The following is a 20,543-nucleotide window of genomic DNA, read 5'->3' as shown; positions in this document are numbered from 1 at the left end:
AATTGAAGTATTGCTGGAACCACTGTAATAAAACTGAACAACAGAACAATTTGGAATGGACATGGATGGATGAAGTTGATGGATGCTACTCTAGATGCTCAGGGCCGTTGCTAGGGGAGCGCGGGGCCCAGGGTGGAAGTGACGGATTCATCTCTTCCAGGACCGATTGTGCCAACCAATCACACCAGCCAGTGGGGGTCCCCAAACAGTCGCCCTGATTCGCCCTACCCAAGGAACGGCTCTGTAGATGCTAATCCTCACTAGCCCTCTAAGAATATACCACGCTGTGAGTGCTTTAATCCAAACCACTCTTTTGCCAAACTTTGTTAAAGTTCATCCACTTGGCTTCCTTACACAATGCAGAGCCCTGGATTGTGGAATGCATGGATGGGGAACCCCAAAAGATTGCCCTCAAGGATTTATTCTAGACTATTCTGACAGGGGAGGGCTCCAAGCCCCCCAACTCAGACTATCCACAAAATCCATGGAGGGGCCAAGGGTTCCCTGAGAGGTCAGGGTTGTCTGCAAAGAGACCCTGGACCTTCCACTTGTCTCCAGGGTCCTCTAGCCCCCCATTGGCTCTGTAACAGCCCCATATCTTCCCACTGGCATCTTCCCCGCCCCCCCAGCACCTTTCCATAGCATGGGGGTCCTATGACGTACAGTAAGTGTGAACCACAGTTGATAGTAGAGGCTCCATCTGGATTAAATTAGGTACAGATTCTCCCTCAGCGTTCTTAGTTGAAAATTGAAAATATTTTTTATGCTACAAAAACATTTGTGAAAAAAATGAAAACTTGCACCAATTTTTTGTGAAAAATGTGTTGTTGTTGTTGTTGTTGTTTTTAAAGGTCATTTTTTGACAAAGAAAACTTTTTGATCCAGAAATGCTGGCAAACTCTACTTACCTACCTCAGACATAGTGCTGCAAAGCTTAATTCACGTACAGTGTTTGTGCAGCGCTTTGGAATTTTGCTATCTGAGGTGACCCCAGAGTTCTTTCCCTGGGACTCCTCCTCTCCCCCGCACACTCTGGGTGGGACCCCAGCACTCAGCAAGGCCTCTGCTTTGTGATGTCCAAGTGGTTTTCCCACACCAGTTCAAGTCCTCTGAGGCTCAGCCCTCTGACTGGGCCCTGGAAACTCCACCCCATCCAGGGTTGTAAAAAAAAAAAAACAGAACAAAAGAGGAAACACCACAAATGAATCATCCCAAAGCTTTCTTCAGGATTTCTCGTTGGGCTGTGGCCCTAAACAGAGTTCACAGGTAAATAGAGAGGTATAGTCCCCTTTCAGGGGGAGTCAGCATCCAGCTAGCTGGCTGGCCAGCTGGCTCACCCACCCTTCCTTCATCTCTTCTGGACAGTGGTGATCTGAGGAGTTTCTGTCTTCTGCTGGCTCTCTTTCCAGGAGCTGAGGACTGAAGGTCTGCTCTCCTTCCTGGTCTGCCCTCAGCTGAGCTGCGTTTCTCCCTCTGAAGTTCCTTCCTCCAATTCTGACATCTCTCACAGATGTGAGGGAGCAGGGCCACCTGAGCCCACGTTAGCTCATTCACTTGTGTTGCCCAGTATGGGGTTTGTATACCCCATCGCAGAGGGCGAAGTACCGTAATCGCCAGTTATAGTTTTAGGACAGGGACGTGTTTCAACAGCAGAAGAACAAATCAGTGTGGGAGGTGGGGATTCTGCCTCACTAGGCTCATTATACTTCCCTTCTCTGCAAGAAGCAGACTGCTGCTCTCTACTCCATTTTCAGTGCCATACAAAGCTTAATAAAAATCTACCACACAACTGCCTCGGTAGGAGACAAAGCGTGATGCTGCAGAGCAGAGCACAAGGCTCAGGCACCTCCACAAAACAAGCATTTATGGCCTGCTGACAATCCCAGATCCAGCCACCTATTTGCCAGATATGTATAGCAGCATGCCAGCTGCTACTGAGCAGGCCACACGCCAGCTCTTTTAGTTATGGTCATGCGGGAGGCGAGCCTAGAAAAACAGAAAAACTGTTCCGCTGTGGAAAAGCATTTTCCCCACTCCAGCACTTGCTGAATGGTCAAGAGGTTCTCTTTCAGCCTGTGTCAGTGCTGCTGAAGAAAACCCTAGGTCAGATTCCTGTCCTTGCCACTCATGGCTGATTGTTAATTTTGGGTGATGAATACCTAAGCCAAGTGTTCGCCGCTAACGAGTAATGTTTTCAGTAGGTCAGGTAGGTAGCGGGCACTGTGCTTCCATACTGGAGAAGAACCTGAATCACAAAAATCTGTTCTGGAATCAGAGACAAATCCAGCTCCACCAAAGTTTGGGGCGTTTGGACCTTTGAAAAAGCCCAGCTTCAGGGTGTATAGGAGGATAGTGTTAGAACCAATAATGGGTTCTTTGGAATAAAAGTGGGTTCACGCCCATCTTTATTACAAAGACAAACGCTTTTCCATTATAACAGAAAAGTTAACACTTACACCAGTCACGGCTCCTGGCCAGGTCTTGAGTGGTCTCGCGGCCGTGAGTATTAATGACACTGAACTAGCTTTGCTCTTAGTTGGCTTATGGAACTTGCTGCACAAACCCAGCAGGGATGAGCTTGTAACCCGAGCTGCATCAGTTAGTTTATTCATTATGTGCATTAATAGAATCCTCACTCACAGGTCTAGTCACCCAGTCTCCTGATAGATCTCAACAGCTGTACATGTGGCCAGCTGTCCAGCCCAGCCCACAACCTGCTCTACTTTTGCATCACACGGTTGACATTTGAAAACGCTTAGACACGCCAAGACTTTGAAGACCATTTGAAGAACTTGCAGCATTCCTTCAAGTAGGCAAAGCAAACTCGACAGGGCAGTAATCACCTGAAAGAGTCTGCCCTACGCACTCCAGTGCAGTCCAGCCATGGATGAAGGCAAAGCACTGAAAATCCGGCTGACTTTCTCTGTTATTTTAGTTGGCATCTCCTTAATGTTTGCAGCTGTGGTGACAGATCACTGGGCAGTGCTGAGCCACAGAGTGGAGCATTACAATTCCACCTGTGAGGCTGCTCACTTCGGGCTATGGCGGCTCTGCACCAAACAGTTTTACATCCAAGACAAAGCTACCAAAGAGAGGAGCTGTGGGGTGATAACTCTGACAGGAGGTACGTGCTTGCATTCATTCCATTTACACCCTGAAAATGCATGGGAGAAAATGTCAGGCTATTCTTAGTGACATTTTTTAGGAAGTAAAAAAACATGCAGAAATCAATATGGTTCTTGTTTCCATGGCACTTTATCTTACAAGATTCAACACGTTGATCTGGTTTTCATATTAGTCTGAAAATACTCCTCACTGTCACATTTCATCGAGGCCTTACCCTAAATGCATGATGCCCTGCCACCGTATATATCTGTAAGCAGATTTAATACACTACTCTTCAGCTCTTTCAGTACAGCAAAGATAGAGGGTGGCATCAAGGGGACCAGACAGGAGAAGGCAAAAGTCACAGAGAGAAATCAGGGAGAAGGATATTTTCCCACCGATGTTTTGCTGACATCTACAACCCTGCAATGACTATGCAAGGCCTTACTCAGGCAAAACTTCCATTGAGTCCACAGGGCGTTTTGCCTGAGTGAGGATTACTGAGTGGGGCCAATATCTGGTTTCTAGATGGAGTTTGTAGTTCAGAGAGCTATGCCAGAGCCGCTTGTTCTTGAAAGATCTTAAGTAATTCAAAAGCTACTCTTCATAACTAGTTTTACTTAGGACAGTGTGGAACTGCATGCGATGGTATATTTCTCCAAGTGCCAAAAATGCTGTAAATTAAGTGAGAAATAATCTATCAGTGACTTACGAGGTCTCCTTAAATTTCATACAGTGACAGAAAGCAAATGCGCTCTGTGGTTGTGACGAAAGAAGTCTAATCGGACACCTTTCTTCATACTGTGTAGTTACATATTCTGAGTAGTCACACTGAAATCAACAGGAAGGCTGGTAGGCTGCACCCCTCACTGGTTTCCTGGAAGAGCATTACATTAGCATGATTCCTGAGAAGTTGTATTACATTTCTGCTGATTGCAAAGTCTGCTGCATTCATGCAATATGTGCTAATACCCCTTTCCTGACTTTTCTAATTTCAAGAGGCTAATGGCAAATTGGATTATTTCCTAGTCAGAAATTCCCCTGAATAACAGGATTCCATTTTGATGACCACCCCTGGTTGAAGTGAAAGTTAGATTTTAATATATTTGTAAATTTGCTATGAAATTGTATAGTGATGATTCTCAATCTATCTGGCTAAACTATTTAGTATTAGACAAAGAGGCTGATCCACAGCATTCAGATCTGAATTCAGATCTGACTTTCCACCACATTTGGGGGCGTTTGAATTTGGAGGTTTCACTTAGCCCCATTTCTAATTAATATAATAAATACATTCTACTATAGCTAGTAACCTCAGCTATAGCATTTTCTCTGCATGTCAGAAGCTTTATGTTTAAGGGGGAGACAGACAGATTGGGAGAAATAATTAACATTGTTGGATAAATTTAAAACTCGTAAATATCCAGCTGTCTCAATAAAACAGATTCATCATCTATACAGCACAAAAGTGTTAGATATCTTTGACAGACATCAGCATGTGCTTGCCTGGACATCTCATAGCTGTGCTATCCACGCCCTCTGCGCTGGCTTCTTAAAGTGCAGCGTAAACAAATGGGTAATTATGGAGACAGTGAGCTGAAGGCCTCTGCGGAGCAGCTTGACTGCAACAGAGCTGACCTTTAGATATTGGATAGGTGGGCATACTTTTAAAGGGCTTGACAGATACTCCTGGGATTTGATGAAATTCAGTTTCAAAACCATTATAGTCAATAACACGGAATTCTTTCATGTGTGTCATCGGAAGTTCTAAAAGAGCCCTTTACAGCCACTAATTAAATGCTCGCATCTCTGCAGTTAGGTAGATACTATTATCCCCGTTTTTACATTAGGGAAACTGAGGCACCAGAGGGGTCAAAGGCTGGCCCAAGACCAGCCATGCTAAGAGTCCATGGCAGAGCTTGGAAAAGAACTCAGAGGTCCTAGCTTTCAGTACTCCACTCTCGCTGCTAGACTACGCTGCTCCAGAATGGCACTCCTTGTTGTAATGATTTCACACATCTGAGGAGAAATGCCAGCAAAGGTTGTCAGACTTGGATTAGTCAAGAAAGGCGAATGAAACAAAAAACAAAGGTTGAGTAGCTGACCTGTATGTATGTAAATCTGTTTTTCTGAAAATCATATGCTACCACCATCATTTGAAACATGACTGTTATTTACCACTTGGTTAATAGTTACCTACCCAGCCCTACTCAGGGAGAAGTGGGATAGCATTGTTTCTATTGTTTATTGCTTGTTGAGCTTAGCACTTCATAGAATACAGTGGGCAACTTCGAACTTGTAGTCTTATGGTTTAAGGCAGAGAGATTTACATTTTAGCCACACATTTAAAGGTTATTGACAAATTGGAAAGGGCTCAGGAAACTGCTACAGAGAATAACAAGATCCAGTGGCTCAAAGCTGAGGCTAGACAAAATCAGACTACTCCTAAGTAATCATTTTTAAGTGTGGATAATTAACCATTGGGACATCTTGCATAAGGATGTGGTGGGGCCTCCACTGCTTGGAGACTATAAATCCAGATTGGATAGCTTTCTAACAGGTATACTTGATTAGGACTCACTTGGCAAAATTCCATGGCCTGGTTATGCAGGAGGCAGAGTAGATTATCATAATGGATGAATCTACAAAATTGAGTCAGGAGTCCTAGGTCTGGTAAGAAATTCCTGTTTGAACGTGAACAAGTCACTTAAACTACATCTTGTGCCTCAGCACCTTATCTGTAAAAGCAGGATAACAGGCCTCACCTCACCTAGAAGATGCTACACAAGTGCAAAGAACGATTATTTTTACGCCTTTCAGAGAGCTGTAGAGATGGGCTCAAGCCACTGAGTTCAGAGCCAAGGGTCGGGAAGTGTGTGGAGCCATGGTTTTGGTCTGTCTGTGTTGTGAAGGACCCCTGTGAAAGGCCGTATCTCATGGAGTTTAATTTATCTACTTCAGAAGGACAAAGGGTCACTCTGACAGTATTCAAACCTGCATTTCCAGGGAGGTTAGACATTCCAGACATTGATATAGCGTGCTGATGGATCACATTCAGAGCAGTTGGAGATATCCGGGTACACAGGTGCATGGTTTTGTTGGTCACTAGCCAAGGATGGCCAGAATTTGGGAGGAATACATCACGTGGCTGCAGGGGAGAGAGGGGGCCTCCTGATTCACGGGTGACCCAACTTATTCCTTCCAGCAGCTCTAAATCACTGTTGGCTTCTCTATCATTTGCCCCTGCTAGTTCATCTGGTTTTGCTGAGATTAGACAGACACATAAACAGGAATATTCCAGGGCTCACCAGGCCCTACCCAGTTTAGTTTACAGGAGTTGACTGGATCATGATGGGTGCAGGATACCCAAAGTAAGGGGTCTGCTGGGAAGTGATCTCAGCATCAACTCAAGCATGGCTACCACGATACTAAACCACAAACTACCGCATGTAAGTCAGAACACAGCCGCAATGTAAAATGCCGTTAGCATCTTCCATTGGATTCCTATCAAACAACGCAGAAGCCCATGTTGATTTTGCAATGAGCACAAAGAGCAACTCTGTGGGGCTGTATGGTAAATGGGCGGTTTGTTCATGAGCACAGGAAAGGGACCAGGGTCCCAAGGAGGTTTTCATACTTCTCCATAGCCATTTTCTTGCCTTCTTCAGAAATAAACTAGTGATTCTCCCTCTCTCTCATGGTCAGGAGCATGGTGAGAAAAAGTGTTAGGGGACCTGAAGAAATAGAGATAGAGCATGTCCCTTAAAGCACTGGTGGCCAAACAGTGGTCTATGAAAAGCTGGCTGGAAACACAACGCTGTCTCCTGTTTCTAGTTTCCAGATGGTAAATTATATAGAGGAAGCCAGGAATACATTCAATATTGTCCTAACTTTACTTTTCCATGTAGGCAATTGCTGTAGTGGCCACAGGATGTTCTGTGATTGTGAAAAGGAGGGGAAGTGGTGCATGCAATCATGGACAGTAGTGGAGGTAGGCTGGGCAGTTATGAATGGGAGGTGAAGTGCTCTAGGCAATCATGAGTGGGAAGGAAGTTAAACCCAGTGATCCTGAATGATAGTGGAGGTGTCCAGGCAATCACGAATGGCAGCAAAGAAGATCCAGAAAAATCATGAATGGAAGGGGAGTTAAGTCCAGTGATCATGAATGCAAGGGGAGCTGGGCTGGGTGACCATGAATGGGAAGGGAGGTGTCCACAAGAGGCTCTGTTATGTTGTGGACCATGCTATGAATACGTTTGAGAACCTCTCCTAAAGTAAAGCTATTCACAGCTCATTGATAGTTTTTTTACTAGCTCAACAGGGTAACTTCATGGCAGAGATGCCGCAATTAGGGGTAGAGAAAAACCAAGGATTCTGCAAAGCTTTCATCTATTGTGAAATCCATTTTAAATCCCCATTATGTAAATAGAGTGCAGCACAAATGAGGTGTTTTTTAATTCATGAGGGGGACTGTAAAGGATGGAAGTGGCTCAGTTCGGTTGAATAACAGGGGACTGTGTTGATAAAGATATTTCTGGGACTAGAGCAGAGCAGTTTAAATGATGTGCTGAAGCATTTTTATTATGACAGGAGAGATAATTGCTGCGCAATCCCGCTGTTTTAATTTGAGCAAAATTAGTAAAAGGACCCCTCCTCTCATGCCAGAAGCTCAGGGAGACATGACTCCTTGGTGCATATTGATTCCACCAAAATTAACCCAATACTCCCAGGGTAGAATGTTTACTTGTGTTTAAGGTTTGCTACTTGTATTCAGTGGGGCGGCAGCAGTGTAAACAGGGGACATCTACGCTGGAGCTGGCGGTAGGCTAGACATACCTGAAGTAGTTCCAATTGAACTAATGCACTAAAAATAGCAGGCCAGCCACAGCAGCATGAGAGCCACCCCGAGTACAATCCCCTCTGAAACCCAGGAATGTACTTAAGACAGCGAGTCCACCCTACCCCCAGACAGCTGGGCTTATGCCACTATTTTTAGTGCACTAACTTTGTGAGCGCTATTGTGGGTATTTCTGCCTGAGATGGAAATTACACCTCCAGCTCCAGTGTAGACATACCCTGAGAGAATAAGTCCATGTACCAGATCCAGTGTTGCAGTGGGAGAGCTCCTGCTGCATTTCATGTGCAAACAGCATCTCCCTGCTGATCCATCTTAGCTTCATGCTAGCTGAACAAACTGCTCCAAAACCAGCACGGCAGTGACATCCAGCCAATTTCCTGTGATACATGCAAAGCTGTGGCCCTTGCCCCTGATCAGTTCATGGATGGTTTTGCATTAATCAGCACAAACCAGGTTTCTCTATTGCCAACACCTTTTCTGGAGACTAGTTAAAAGCAAAACCAATGTCTTAAAGACTAAGCATCTCCATTTTGTCTTGGCTTCCCCTGCCCTCTGTCACAGGGATCAAAGGATCCTGACACCAGTCTCCATCTCCCCAGCATGGAGCAGCATTGATACATATTCTCAACCACCATACGCTCACCGTCAAAGGGATGCATCTGCCCCACGCTAGCCACCCCAATCCTGATTGCTTGGAGACACTTTGTTCTCTCGTGTGCATCACTTGCAGTTTTAGCCTCTCAGTATGCAGCAGCTTAAACACAAAACACAGTCACTAGTGTTTGAGTCGAGACATGTTTGCTCAAATCTTTTCCAGTGATAAAAGGCAAGTAAATGAGCAGAAGCGGAGAGACAGAATAAATATCAGTTTATAAAAAATATATAATAAAATAACTACCTCACAGAGGAAACTTCAGCTAATGAGCCCATGCTCATTAGTGGGTTATGCATGCTGCTCTGTAACTGTCTGATCTGCTATTGGAAAGCAAATAAATACCGTTCTTGTAACAACAACTCCAGAATATGCCATTTACGCTGTAGGAGACATGAAAAGAACTGGGTTGATAAAGTGCAATCTTATGGCATCTTATTACCATTAAAATTAGCTCTTTAAATATACACCGCACTTTACAAACACTGGGGGGTTGCTCTGCCTCCAGCCAGTCATGCCCGGACTCTGATGTAGTGGCTCCAGAACAAAACCCTAGTGTAGACAGCTAAAGCCATAAACTGCATCAGAGATGCTTACCCAGGATTCACACTGCACTAATGGCTTTGTGCATCTACACCAGGGGTTTGCACTGCCTCAGTCGTGTCTGGCTACCATTGGCTGAAATTTTGAGGGTGCTGCAGTAAGATTAGTGGCCTCACAACCCACTGACTTCATAGTCTTTTCTTTCCAACTTCTTCCATCCTCCATTATTTGTTCTACAAATTATGACCAAATTCCCTGCCGTCTTGGCAGTATTCCCCAGTTTTACTATGGCAAATATAACCTCATGGTGCAGTAAATGTGAGATTTTTAATACAGTCTGTAAAGACAGGGTTGACCATAGTCTCTCCAAAGTATCTGCTGGCTATTAGCAAAGCACAACCAGACACTTTACGGTCCCAGTTGGCTATGTCAGCAGGATCTTGTTGATTACACAACTTCCATCCAAATTCTTGTCAAGGGGATGTTCTTTCAGCTATATGTACTTGTCAAGACCTCAATTAAATGAGTTATAAATAAATGCTAAACACCCTCCAAATGGTACAGCTGGCAAAGCTTAATGTCAGTGGGCATCATTCCAACTGACCCCTCCTCTCGCACTCACTCCAGAGGCTGAAAACATTGGTTTTTGCACGCACAGAGAGATGCTTTCCATCCTGAGCCCCCAATCTTTGTTCACAAGCATTGCACCACAGAATAGCTGTTTGTGACACCAGTAGAATAGCCCAGGGAAGCCCGGGACAGTGGGACCCTGCTCTGTTCTACGAAAATTCCACTGGCTTCATTGCGTTTCAATAGACAGTGAAGCTTCACTGAACTGTAAAAGGATTCCAGGCTGCAAAACCTCATCGATTCCAGACACTACCGAGGCAGCGAATGCTTCCCTCTAGTCTCACTACTTGTCTTAACTGCCAGGAATGGCAAGAAGGCAGCTAAACCCATCAACACCAGTGGCAAAGAGTCTGAAGCAGGAGAGGGATCTCTTACACTCCCAGCCAAGTCAGAGGGGAAGCTGGGGTGGGGGGACTCTTCTAACGAAGCCGGGCAGGGGGAGGGAACCCCCTCTGATTTTAGCAGAGGAGAGGGAGCTGCATCCCCCATTACTTTCCTCACTTTAGCCCCAGCTCCTCAGAGAGGTGTAACGTCCCATGCAGCTCCTTGGCTTGGCGGAGAGAGCATTAGGCAGGGAAAGAAGGAAGGATGCCATTCTGGAGGGGGTGAGCTGGCAATGGCAGAGAGGAGAGGAGGGGAACATGCAAAGCCAGCCAGGGGGTGCCAGTCTCAGGAAATGCCCCAGCATGGGGCAGTGAGGAGACAGGAATCTGCACTGGCTGCTGATGGAAGGAAAGGGTTTTCTGTAATTCCTTCTTAAAACAGAAAGGTTGGCTCCACGGGCCGCGCTTTCTTTGGGAACCGTGTCAGAGGTTGTGCCCGACGACAGCCTTGTGATTGCTCTATCTCTGTGTACGTAGCCGGCTGCCTTTCGGGCAGCATCCATTCACCTGCTCAGACATAAAAGACTCTATGCCAATGTCTCCTCTCCTCTACACATGTGCAACCCCGGGGAAGTTGGCGAAGTCAGTAGACATTCATCTTGGTGTGAGAGGAGGTGAACTCAAAAGCATGTCCTGTCTAGGGTTGCCAACCTTCCAGGATTGTCCTGGAGTTTCCAGGAATTAAAAATTAATCTTTAATTAAAGATAATGTCATGTGATGGAACCTCCAGGAATTCAGCCAACCAAAGTTGGCAACCCTAGTCCCAAGTACCTCGGTGGCTGCTTTGCCAGCAGGGCTTGCCATGCATAGTAAATATAATGTACACAGATCAGACTACAGACTGGCTAAAGCTTAGCACCTCTTCATGCACTTGGCTACCAGGTTTCAGGAAATCCAAGTTCCATTCCCTTTTCTTGATTCTTGCCACAATTCCTTGTGTGTAATACGCCGCAGAACGTTCCGAGGCTGCACTAAGTGACATCAGGACTGATCTGAAAACCGATGGGGACTTGCATATCGATTAACATTCTATTGTGTTATATTAGCTGCTTGCGGAGAGGTCAAGGGAATTTGAAACCACCAGCAGGACGTTTCCAGGCAATGAGTTTGTGTTGTTAGGGGGTTTTTTGACTGGCATGGATGAGGAGTATTCTCTAAAAACGGAAGCATAGGCTCAAGGCCCACTGAAGCCACATGAAGCACATGTTTAAGTACTTTGCTGGATCAGGGCATAAATCCCTGTTTAAAGCCTCTCATTGCCAGGTTTGTTCTTAGATGAACTGCAAACTGGACACATCTGCAGCAAGTTCGGGATTAAGGTCCTATTAATCTCTACCCAAAACCATTTGAATTTTTCAGTTCCACTAATGTAAAAGAAAATTTTATTTCCCTAATTTTGGCTTCTTAAACTCAGTTATACTTAGCAACTGATAGTCTCCTTTGTTCTTGTTCAGACCGTAACTGTTCCTACTTCAAACACTTCTCTCCAGGACAGAGCACAGAGATATTTGAAAGAACCACCCAAAAAGGTAAGAATTTGCTTGGACGAACTCTTTACTGGCATGACATGAACTGGGTGTATATAGGAACTAATGTAAAGGGTTTCACCAGATTTAGGGCCCAATCCTGGTGCCATTGAAGTCAATGGGGAAACACCTATTGATTGTACAGGGAGTTAGAACAGGCAGTGGTCACTGAGATGGGCTTCTTATCCCATTAATCGATGCTCTGGGCCAGCCGAGGCACCAGATTCCTGGGGAGACCAATTTTCAAACAGCAGCCCTTTCTTACGGTTTCTATCTCCCATCCTTGGTTTCTGCTCAAATTGTTCCTTAGGCACATGAAACTGGCATTATACATCTAAGGGCCAATTTGGAAACCCCCAAAGCCTTTCCACCGTATGTATGGTACTCAGAACACTGACACTCCCTCCTATCTCTAAACAACAGCAACACCAAAGGATATTCATAAAATCTAAATAAAGAAATAAACAAAATTCCAACCCCAAGCAGAGTTTTGACTCCAATGAGGGAGAGGTACCTGAGGCTCCATGTAGTCCAGTGGGGTCTTTGCTATTACTATAATGTGACAGGCACTCAAAGAAAGAAAGATATAGGACACAGACTTCCAGCAAAGATACCCACATCTGAAATCTGACCAGATAGTGTTTACTCTGCTTGCATGCAGAAAACTATCTGCATCTCACAGACAATTTAGACCCTTTCTAATCAGTCCTTCTAAAACCATATTTTTAGCATTAGTCTGAAGTGCATGGCTCTCTTACTAAGGACAGATCTCCTTACATTTTGCTATACAACATATTTCAGTGTGGAGTAAACTAGATGATGATTGCATTTCACATATTAAACCGTCTGCTTTGCTTCCGCTGTAAATAAACATGATGGAAAACCCTGCAGCACATTTTTTCTAAAGATGCAATTTCCCCCAGACACCGGGAAGATTGTGAATTTTAAATGATACTCAGAGTGGAATAAAGAACAAATATCTGAACTACCTGCTTTTGTTGGCCATTTATACGCTATTATATCCATCCATCTGATCTGAAAAATGTCTCCATTACATTATTAGTCACTTCAGAAGAAATTTGTGAAAAACGTCTTTTCTTTGACAAGAAGGAAAAAGCCTAAACCACCACAAAAGGTTCCTAAAATGCAACTAACTCTTTCAGGCAGTTCAAACACAGAGCAGATAACACAGAGAATTTTTTTTTTTAAAGAAAATGCCAATAGAACAAGGAGTATGAAAAAGCAATGAGAACAAAAAGCAAGATGCTTTGGCCTACTACAAAAATAGCTACATTTCTATGGGAGCCAATTAGTAAAAGGCAGAAAGATTCTTCATGATTTTGCTTAGAAGACAATTTTAAAAAATATCATGGAAGGCAAATAGCACCAAGCAGTGCTATGTTTCATGCCTGGCTACACATGTTAAATATTAAACACATCTGAAAACTAATGCAATATGTAAGTGAAGATCTGAATTATTCAACTGGCAACTCCCCCCCTCCCCCTTCAGATATTGAATTGTGTTTTGGCTGGGTGAATCATCTTACACATAGCTGAACTTGGCCGGCTGGAACACCTTTGGAGCGAGTTTATTCCCATGCTCTCGAGAAGCTAGATTTTCACAGAGCTGGAAAACTTTGTTTTGCAGGATGAGGAGAGGATGTTGCTGTGTGATCCTGGGTAAGTCATTACACACACACACACACACACACACACACACACACACACACACACACACCCCTACACCTGTTTCCCCTTTGCCTGTCTTGCCTATTTAGCTGTTGAACCTCTGGGGCAGAAAACTGTCTCTTAATATATGTTTGTACATTGCCTAACACTGCGTGGCCCTGATGACAGGTGGAGCCTATAGGCGCTACTATAATAAACATGTATAATAAAAATAGCATTGCTTGCTATTTGCCCCCCTTTTTTTTTTAAGGAAAATCTAGATAGAATAATGGAGTGAAACACTTCTCAAGATTTAAGACCAAATCTCTACCCTGTCTGATAAAACCTGTATGGGAGGAAATCTAATAAACTAAAAAGTTGGTCTTGACAATTTATTGCCCTATATTAAGCTACTTCTGGGCTCTTGTCCTCCAGAGTCTACCTCCAAGCCAACTCTGTTTAAACATTTGCAGGGGACGGTTTTAGGAAGTGATGGCAAATCTTCAAACAAAACATGAGGTCTCGTGTGCTCATGTCCGAGGCAAAATGTGTTTGTACGGCTACTAGCACAGTGGGGTCTGGGCCCAGGACTGGGGCTGGTCAGCGCTACTGCAATACAAAGAAATAATAATTACGGCAACATATTCTTATGCTCACTTATTTCATCAGAGTGCTGGGTGGGAATTGTGAGTACAAACAGAAAAGTGCCCTGATCCTGCAAACTTCTGACCCGTTTGTAATCCCATTAGGCCCAAGGAAGACAATGTAACTGCTTGTGAGGGTGCGGCCTAGTCAAGTGAGGACCAGGCCTAGAGTTTCTATTATGTCACTGTGTGTGTCATTTGCTTTTTTCTACATGGAGCATTTAGAAAGCGTCTTTGTCCCTATCCTGTTGGGTCTTGCTTCTGCTCCCACTGACTTCACCAGGGGCATGACCAAGACCCATAGCTCACCACACTTTTTCTGTGCTAGAAATACCTAGTTCTCTTGGGCCACTTATCTGCAGCAAGGAAAGAGCAGCTGTTTCTATTTTAACTTGTTTCTTTCCTTTGCTGAACTGATCCCATTGCAGAGGCGCTGTGGCGGGTGGGAGAATGCAGGAAGTCACACACATTCATCTGTCTCTCCCTCTGTTTTGCCTCGGCAGAGTACAGCATTTCAGCTGCAGCCATTGCCATCTTCAGTGTGGGCTTTGCGATCATTGGAACAATCTGCATCCTCTTATCCTTTAGGAAAAAGATGGATTATCTCCTGAAGCCAGCGTCGATGTTCTACACCTTTGCAGGTAGGCCATTTGGTGAGCCTTAAAAGAGACGAATGCACTTAGATCTTGGGGCAATGAGTGTGATAGAGAGCGGGATGCCATGAAGGCTGCATTCATCTCCTTGCAGCGGAAAAACAGATCATTCCATAAACTGAACTTACGTTACTGAGCTCTGAAAATTTGCCTGACAAACAAGAGTCAGCTCTGGGAGGCTATTCTGTGTGAGTGTATCTGTAGAATCACCTGTAAAAAAATGGGCATTTCTAAAATATTCAGTGTTAGACCCTGCTGTATAGAAGGGATATGTGGGAGATTCTAGGGACATATATCTGTCCAGGAGACATTGACCACCAGTGTCACATCTTCAGCGCAAAGCTGATGTAGGAAGGAGTGTCACTGATGATCCTGAATACGCTTCTTGATTCCCCTGTGCTTGATAAGGCATCTGCACTACATTTTCTTTTCCCTTGAAGTGGATTATTTCCATGCCATACTCCTGCAGTGTGTGACTGGTCCATTTATCTCAGTGCAACCATATTAGCAGGGAGTCCGTTAGAACCTTACATTTGTTTATTATATAAATAAGGCTTCAGCTGCTTAACCGCCCAGACTGTCACAGCATTCCTGCTTGGTGACAGAGAGGGTCACTGTTTTACTCCAGGAGGCAATGGGGGAGGGGACTCTTGTCTCCCACCCCATCCTGCATTAGCACTGCCCTAGCCCAGTGTTAGAAGCATCAGTGTTCAGCACAAAGGGTTCGCTGAAATCAGGGCTGACTAAAACCGGGTCTTTAGACAACACCCCCTTTATGTCCTTGATGCCTCTCTTCAGCTGCCTCATTGGCTTTGACTGCAGCTAATTGTTCCATGAGTCTTTGGTGGGCTCTCAACTCAAACTCCTCAGCGGTTTTTTTTTTGTTTTTTTTCGGTCTCCCTGATCCACAATTCCACCATCAGTCTCTGGAGCTCATGTTCTTCTTGGGCTGCCCGGTACAGCAATTGGGCCAGTTCCAATGGCATGTTTTCCCCTTTGGCAACCCAGGCAGAAAGGTGCTCAGGTTCCACCTGGCCAGCATTTATGAGTAAAAGTCTCAGCTCCTGAAATGGAGTTTTCGTTTTATGGGATGTTCCCCTCTCCTTACATAACTTTTCAAGGTCTTTTCTGTCAAGCCCATCATCTGACTGTGGTTCACTCGTTGTGTCTAATCTTCAACCTTTCAAACTCTCGATATCAAGTTTAAACTTTTAACAGATCCTGGTTATGATCTATAAATCCAGTTGACCTGTGGCATGTGAATCCTGCCAAGACTACCCCAGTGTCAAGCTGTCGGGAGTGGCTCAGGTGTGTGAGTACCAATCTCAGGGCAGAGCCTTAGGAAGCAGGGCACACCTTGGATACTCCAACCTGACTCTGTGACAGATGGGCCCTGACCCCAACAATCACAACAATATTCAGGTTACTCCCAGTCCCAAAGGACCAGTCACTTATCCCAGATCAATTAAACTCTAAATCTTACACCAAAGATAATGCTTGTAGCCAATCCTATAAGAAGTGAATTAAAGACTGATTAACTAAGAAAAAGAAATGAGAGTTATTGACAAGGTTAAAGCAATTAAACACACACACACAAATAAGGTTTAGGCTTAGGTTCCAAAAGGTAATAGGCGCTTCTATAATAAGCAAGCTCAATATCCTTAGGGCTAATTCAGGCCAAGCACTGGGGATCTTTTGCTTATGCTTAGTAATTCTTGACCCTCAGAGCCTAATCAGCATAAAGCTAAAGTTTCTCCCTGTTAGGGATTTTAATTCCCTTCCCCCAGAGTTCAAGCTGATGGAATGAATCCCCATGCATGTCTCTGCTTCATGGGTGTGGGGGAAGCAATCAACGAAGTCTTTTGTCCTCTGATGTTTCACAATGGCTCATTTGGTTTCAATGGGTCTCTTTTTGTAGGAAGCCAGCATTTTACATTAGTTAATGCTTGTTTCTGGTGCGTTACCCAGTTACAGATCTCACTTCTAACATGGGGGACAGATGTTCTAAGTGAGATTACTACATGCAATATCCTAACGACATTTCATAAAGTCTAAACACTAAACACATTCTTACAAACTTAACATCTATTTTAGAAAAACAAACACACAGGTGAGCCAGACTAGTTTCCAGCTCTGCATTTGTCAGTGTTCAGTTGAGGCTTGGAGGCGTTGGCTTGAGCTGGCACCAGTGTCACACAAGGCACGAATCAAAGGTCATCTGATTCAAGCCTTGGATTATGAAGACATCTCAAAAAAACATGATGGCTGAATTTTCACTGTGGCCAGCACTGTCTTTTCAACCCACCCCTCTCTTGCCTGTTAAATACCATAATGGTACTTAGGTAGTACAGTGATACAGGCTTTATAACAGACAATTCCCAAAGAATGCTTTGGTGACCAAATGCATGGTTTTAATTCCACTGTTTTGCCTGCTGTTGAAATGCAGAGCAGAAAGAGTGAATTATACAGTGTTTTCGTCACTTTTCAAGAAGCCCTACTTTACATTCACAGCTTCATGAAGCACTTTGTGGCTTCGATCATTCCCAGCCATGTTTAGCCTTACCCAACACCCGCCCAGAGGACTTTTTGTTTCTCCTTAAAAGTGAGACTGAGATTTTCAAAGCTGCCTAAATATAAAATGTTATTTCAAGTGCAGTTATAAATCATTGTCCAAATTCGGGTGCCAAACTGGCAAGACTATTGGTCCCTGTTGCAATGGCACTTCTTGTGCCTTACAGCTCAAAAGGTGGCTTGATTACAGTCCATATCTAAACGGGGAGCAGATATGTCATACTCCAAGGGCTCTTAGTCTAGCAGACAACGGCATAACCAGAGCCACAGGGACTGGCCTTTGAAGTTAGAAAAATTCAAAGTGGAAGTGCACATTTTTACTGTGAGGATTAATTAACCCTTAGATCTGCGTCCCGATGGATGTGGTAAGTTCTCTGTCCCTTGGAGTTCTTCAGTCCAGAGTGGAGATCTTTCTAAAAGACACACTGTAGTTTAACAAAAAGTCAGTGGGAATGACACAGGAATCATTGGGTAAAGTTCTATGGCCTGTTATGCAAGAGGTTTGATTAGGTGATCCTATTGATGCTTAAAACCTATGAATCATCTATGAACTTCACTGCATAGTCTTGTAACCAGCAGGGGCGGCTCTAGGTATTTTGCCGCCCCAAGCACGGCAGGCAGGCTGCCTTCAGCGGCTTGCCTGGGGGAGGTTCCCGGTCCCGTGGATTTGGCGGCACACCTGCGGGAGGTCCGCCAAAGCCGCGGGACCAGTGGACCCTCCACAGGCATGCCGCCGAAGGCAACCTGCCTGCCGCCCACGCGGCAACCGGCAGAGCGCCCCCTGTGGCTTGCCGCCCCAAGCACGCGCTTGGCGTGCTGATGCCTGGAGCCTCCCCTGGTAACCAGAAAGGCAGGCAGAGAGGTCAGGTAAGAATGAAAGCAATAAGGATTGAAACCCCTGCTCTCCAGCTCACCCCTCTCTTATTTCTCCAGGCCTGTGCATGATCATCTCTGTTGAAGTCATGAGACAGTCTGTGAAAAGGATGATTGACAGCAAGGAGACTATCTGGATAGAATACTATTATTCATGGTCTTTTGCCTGTGCCTGCGCCTCCTTCGTCCTGCTCTTCATCTGTGGGATCGCTCTTCTGCTAATCTCCTTGCCTCGCTTCCCACAGAATCCGTGGGAGTCTTGTATGGACGCAGAACCAGAGCACTAAATGCCTTCATCTAGGCTCACTGCTTACGCCATACCGGAAAGTGCTATAAAAGAATTGATACATTTTTTTTTAAGTGTCAAGATGGTGGAATATGAAGACAAAAGTGTCCTTAGTTAAAACCAGGTTATTGAACCAAAGGGAAGTTCAGTACTAATTATTGTTTGTTGGGTTGTTTGTTTTTTAAAAAGCATGAAGATCAGCAACTTGGGTTACTCAGTTTGTACCCTCAATCCGCCGAATGCTGGGAGAAGTCATTGGCAATTTAGGAGTGCAGTCTGCAAATGCAGCTGAGGGAAAGTGAGAGAGCACAAGATGGTTTAATGAGAAGGTGCATATTCTAGTGGTTAAAGCACAGGACTGGAGTTGGGAAATCTAGGTCGCATTACTGGCTTGGCCACAGACTCACTCTGGGACTTACAGCTTCTCTGTGAGTCAGTTTCCCCATCTGTACAATGAGAATATTGCTTCCCTAGCTCACCGGTGTGGTGTGGGGCTGATGTTTGTACATAATTTGGAGATCCTCCCATTGGAAGTGCTGTATCATTAGTAGTATTACAATAAAAGAGGTTTAAGGATAAAATCAACATTACAAATGTACCCCCGAAAGCTCTACAAATTATTTTGTTCTGCCGAGCTAAGCACTTGTCATAATTAAAAGTCCTATGAGGAGTCTGGTGACACTTTAAAGACTAACAGATTTATTTGGGCATGAGCTTTCATGGGTAAAAAACCACTTCTTCAGATGCATCTGAAGAAGTGGTTTATTACCCACAAAAGCTTATGCCCAAATAAATCTGTTAGTCTTTAAGGTACCACCAGACTCCACGTTGTTTTTGTGGATACAGACTAACACGGCGACCCCTCTGATAATTAAAAGTCCTGTGACTCCTGTAGTATTTGAATGCTGTTTTCAGGACAGTGGTTTTGGGGGATGAACCATACAGGTGTCTGCTTCACTGTAACTGAGTGATACTTCCTGTACATAGCTTCACATTTGTGTCTGTTGCTGTTGTGTTTTGTTGGAACAGCCCACTTGATTCTTCTGTTTTGTAAAAGCATTTTTAAGCAAGAACCCTCTAAGGGAACTGCCAAGGAGGGATGGACATTATAATCAAAGCTGAGCAAATCTCACATATTAAAAAACTGCATAGCTGTTATTTATGCGTGTTTGAAAGAAAACGTGAGCTGTTTTGCTCAGTGCAGTGTGTGGAACAACCACACAGGAAGCCAACTGTATGATGTCAAAGTTATTCATTGTACTGCATCATGACTGCCAATGCTTCCCAAAGGGCAGGGACGCTCTGTTCTGTGACCAATGCAGAATAATGGCTTAACAGGTCACCATAGCATTGCATTGGTACATTAAGATCTGCTTCTGACACAAAGCATGGAAATGGGCTGCTGATTTCAGAACCTGGAGCCTCATCTTTAATGTGACAGCTAATTCTATTCTTCCGCAAAATGGGGACATCCATGTTCCTCAATTTCCCACGTCAAAAATATGGGGCAAAGCCTTAATCTGAAGCACATTAGGAACCATGTGGGATTCAAATGTAAGGCATAAATAAGGTGCCTTGTTTAGTGGCACCCCTTTCCCAAGGAAAAATTCCACTGATTTCCAGGAAAGGCAGATTTCAAGGAGCGATGAATAGGGACCATTATCCAAGCTGCTCAGTGATTTGTGTTTTAGCATGACATTTTTTGAAAGAAAATGAGCAGTTTTTGTTTCATTTGAAATTTTGTCTTTTTTTTTTCAAATTTTAAAATTCATTTAGAATTTTTGGGAGGGGGTTCCCTTTCCTCCCTTTTCCAATCAGAAAATATGGGGTGTGTGAGTCCAAAAGTGAGAGAAAGTGGAAGAGGGGGAGGACCCTCTCTCTCCCTTTTTTCTATTGGACAAGTCTGAAAAAAGTAAAAAAGAGAGAGAGAAAAAAAAGGGGGGGGGAGAATGTTACTTTCTCTCATTTACTAATGTAAGACCATTAATAATGGTCCGGGAAGAGGGCCGGGAGCATAAAAAACAGAAACGAGGAATTTCTTACTATTTTCAAGAGAGGAGAACTTGATTTTTTTTAACTATTTGTTAACATTTTTTGAAAGGAAACATGTCAAAAACATTTTTATGCAATATTTCATTTTCCAAAACAGC

The 20,543-nt window shown here is 44.3% G+C and overlaps 1 protein-coding gene across 1 annotated transcript; it reads left to right on the top strand.

Moving 5' to 3' along the window:
* Positions 1–2,883: 2,883 nt before the first annotated feature.
* On the top strand, positions 2,884–18,407 carry CACNG1 (calcium voltage-gated channel auxiliary subunit gamma 1). Its single transcript, XM_044981799.1, has 4 exons — positions 2,884–3,124; positions 11,627–11,701; positions 14,514–14,651; positions 18,168–18,407. Exons 1-4 carry the CDS (start codon positions 2,884–2,886, stop codon positions 18,392–18,394), a joined length of 681 nt encoding a protein of 226 aa, XP_044837734.1. The 3' UTR covers positions 18,395–18,407.
* The last annotated feature ends 2,136 nt before the right edge of the window (positions 18,408–20,543 follow it).

This window comes from Mauremys mutica, chromosome 12 (genome assembly GCF_020497125.1).
Source record: "Mauremys mutica isolate MM-2020 ecotype Southern chromosome 12, ASM2049712v1, whole genome shotgun sequence".
NCBI lineage: Eukaryota > Metazoa > Chordata > Testudines > Geoemydidae > Mauremys > Mauremys mutica.
This window is presented reverse-complemented; position numbering and strand designations above follow the sequence as displayed.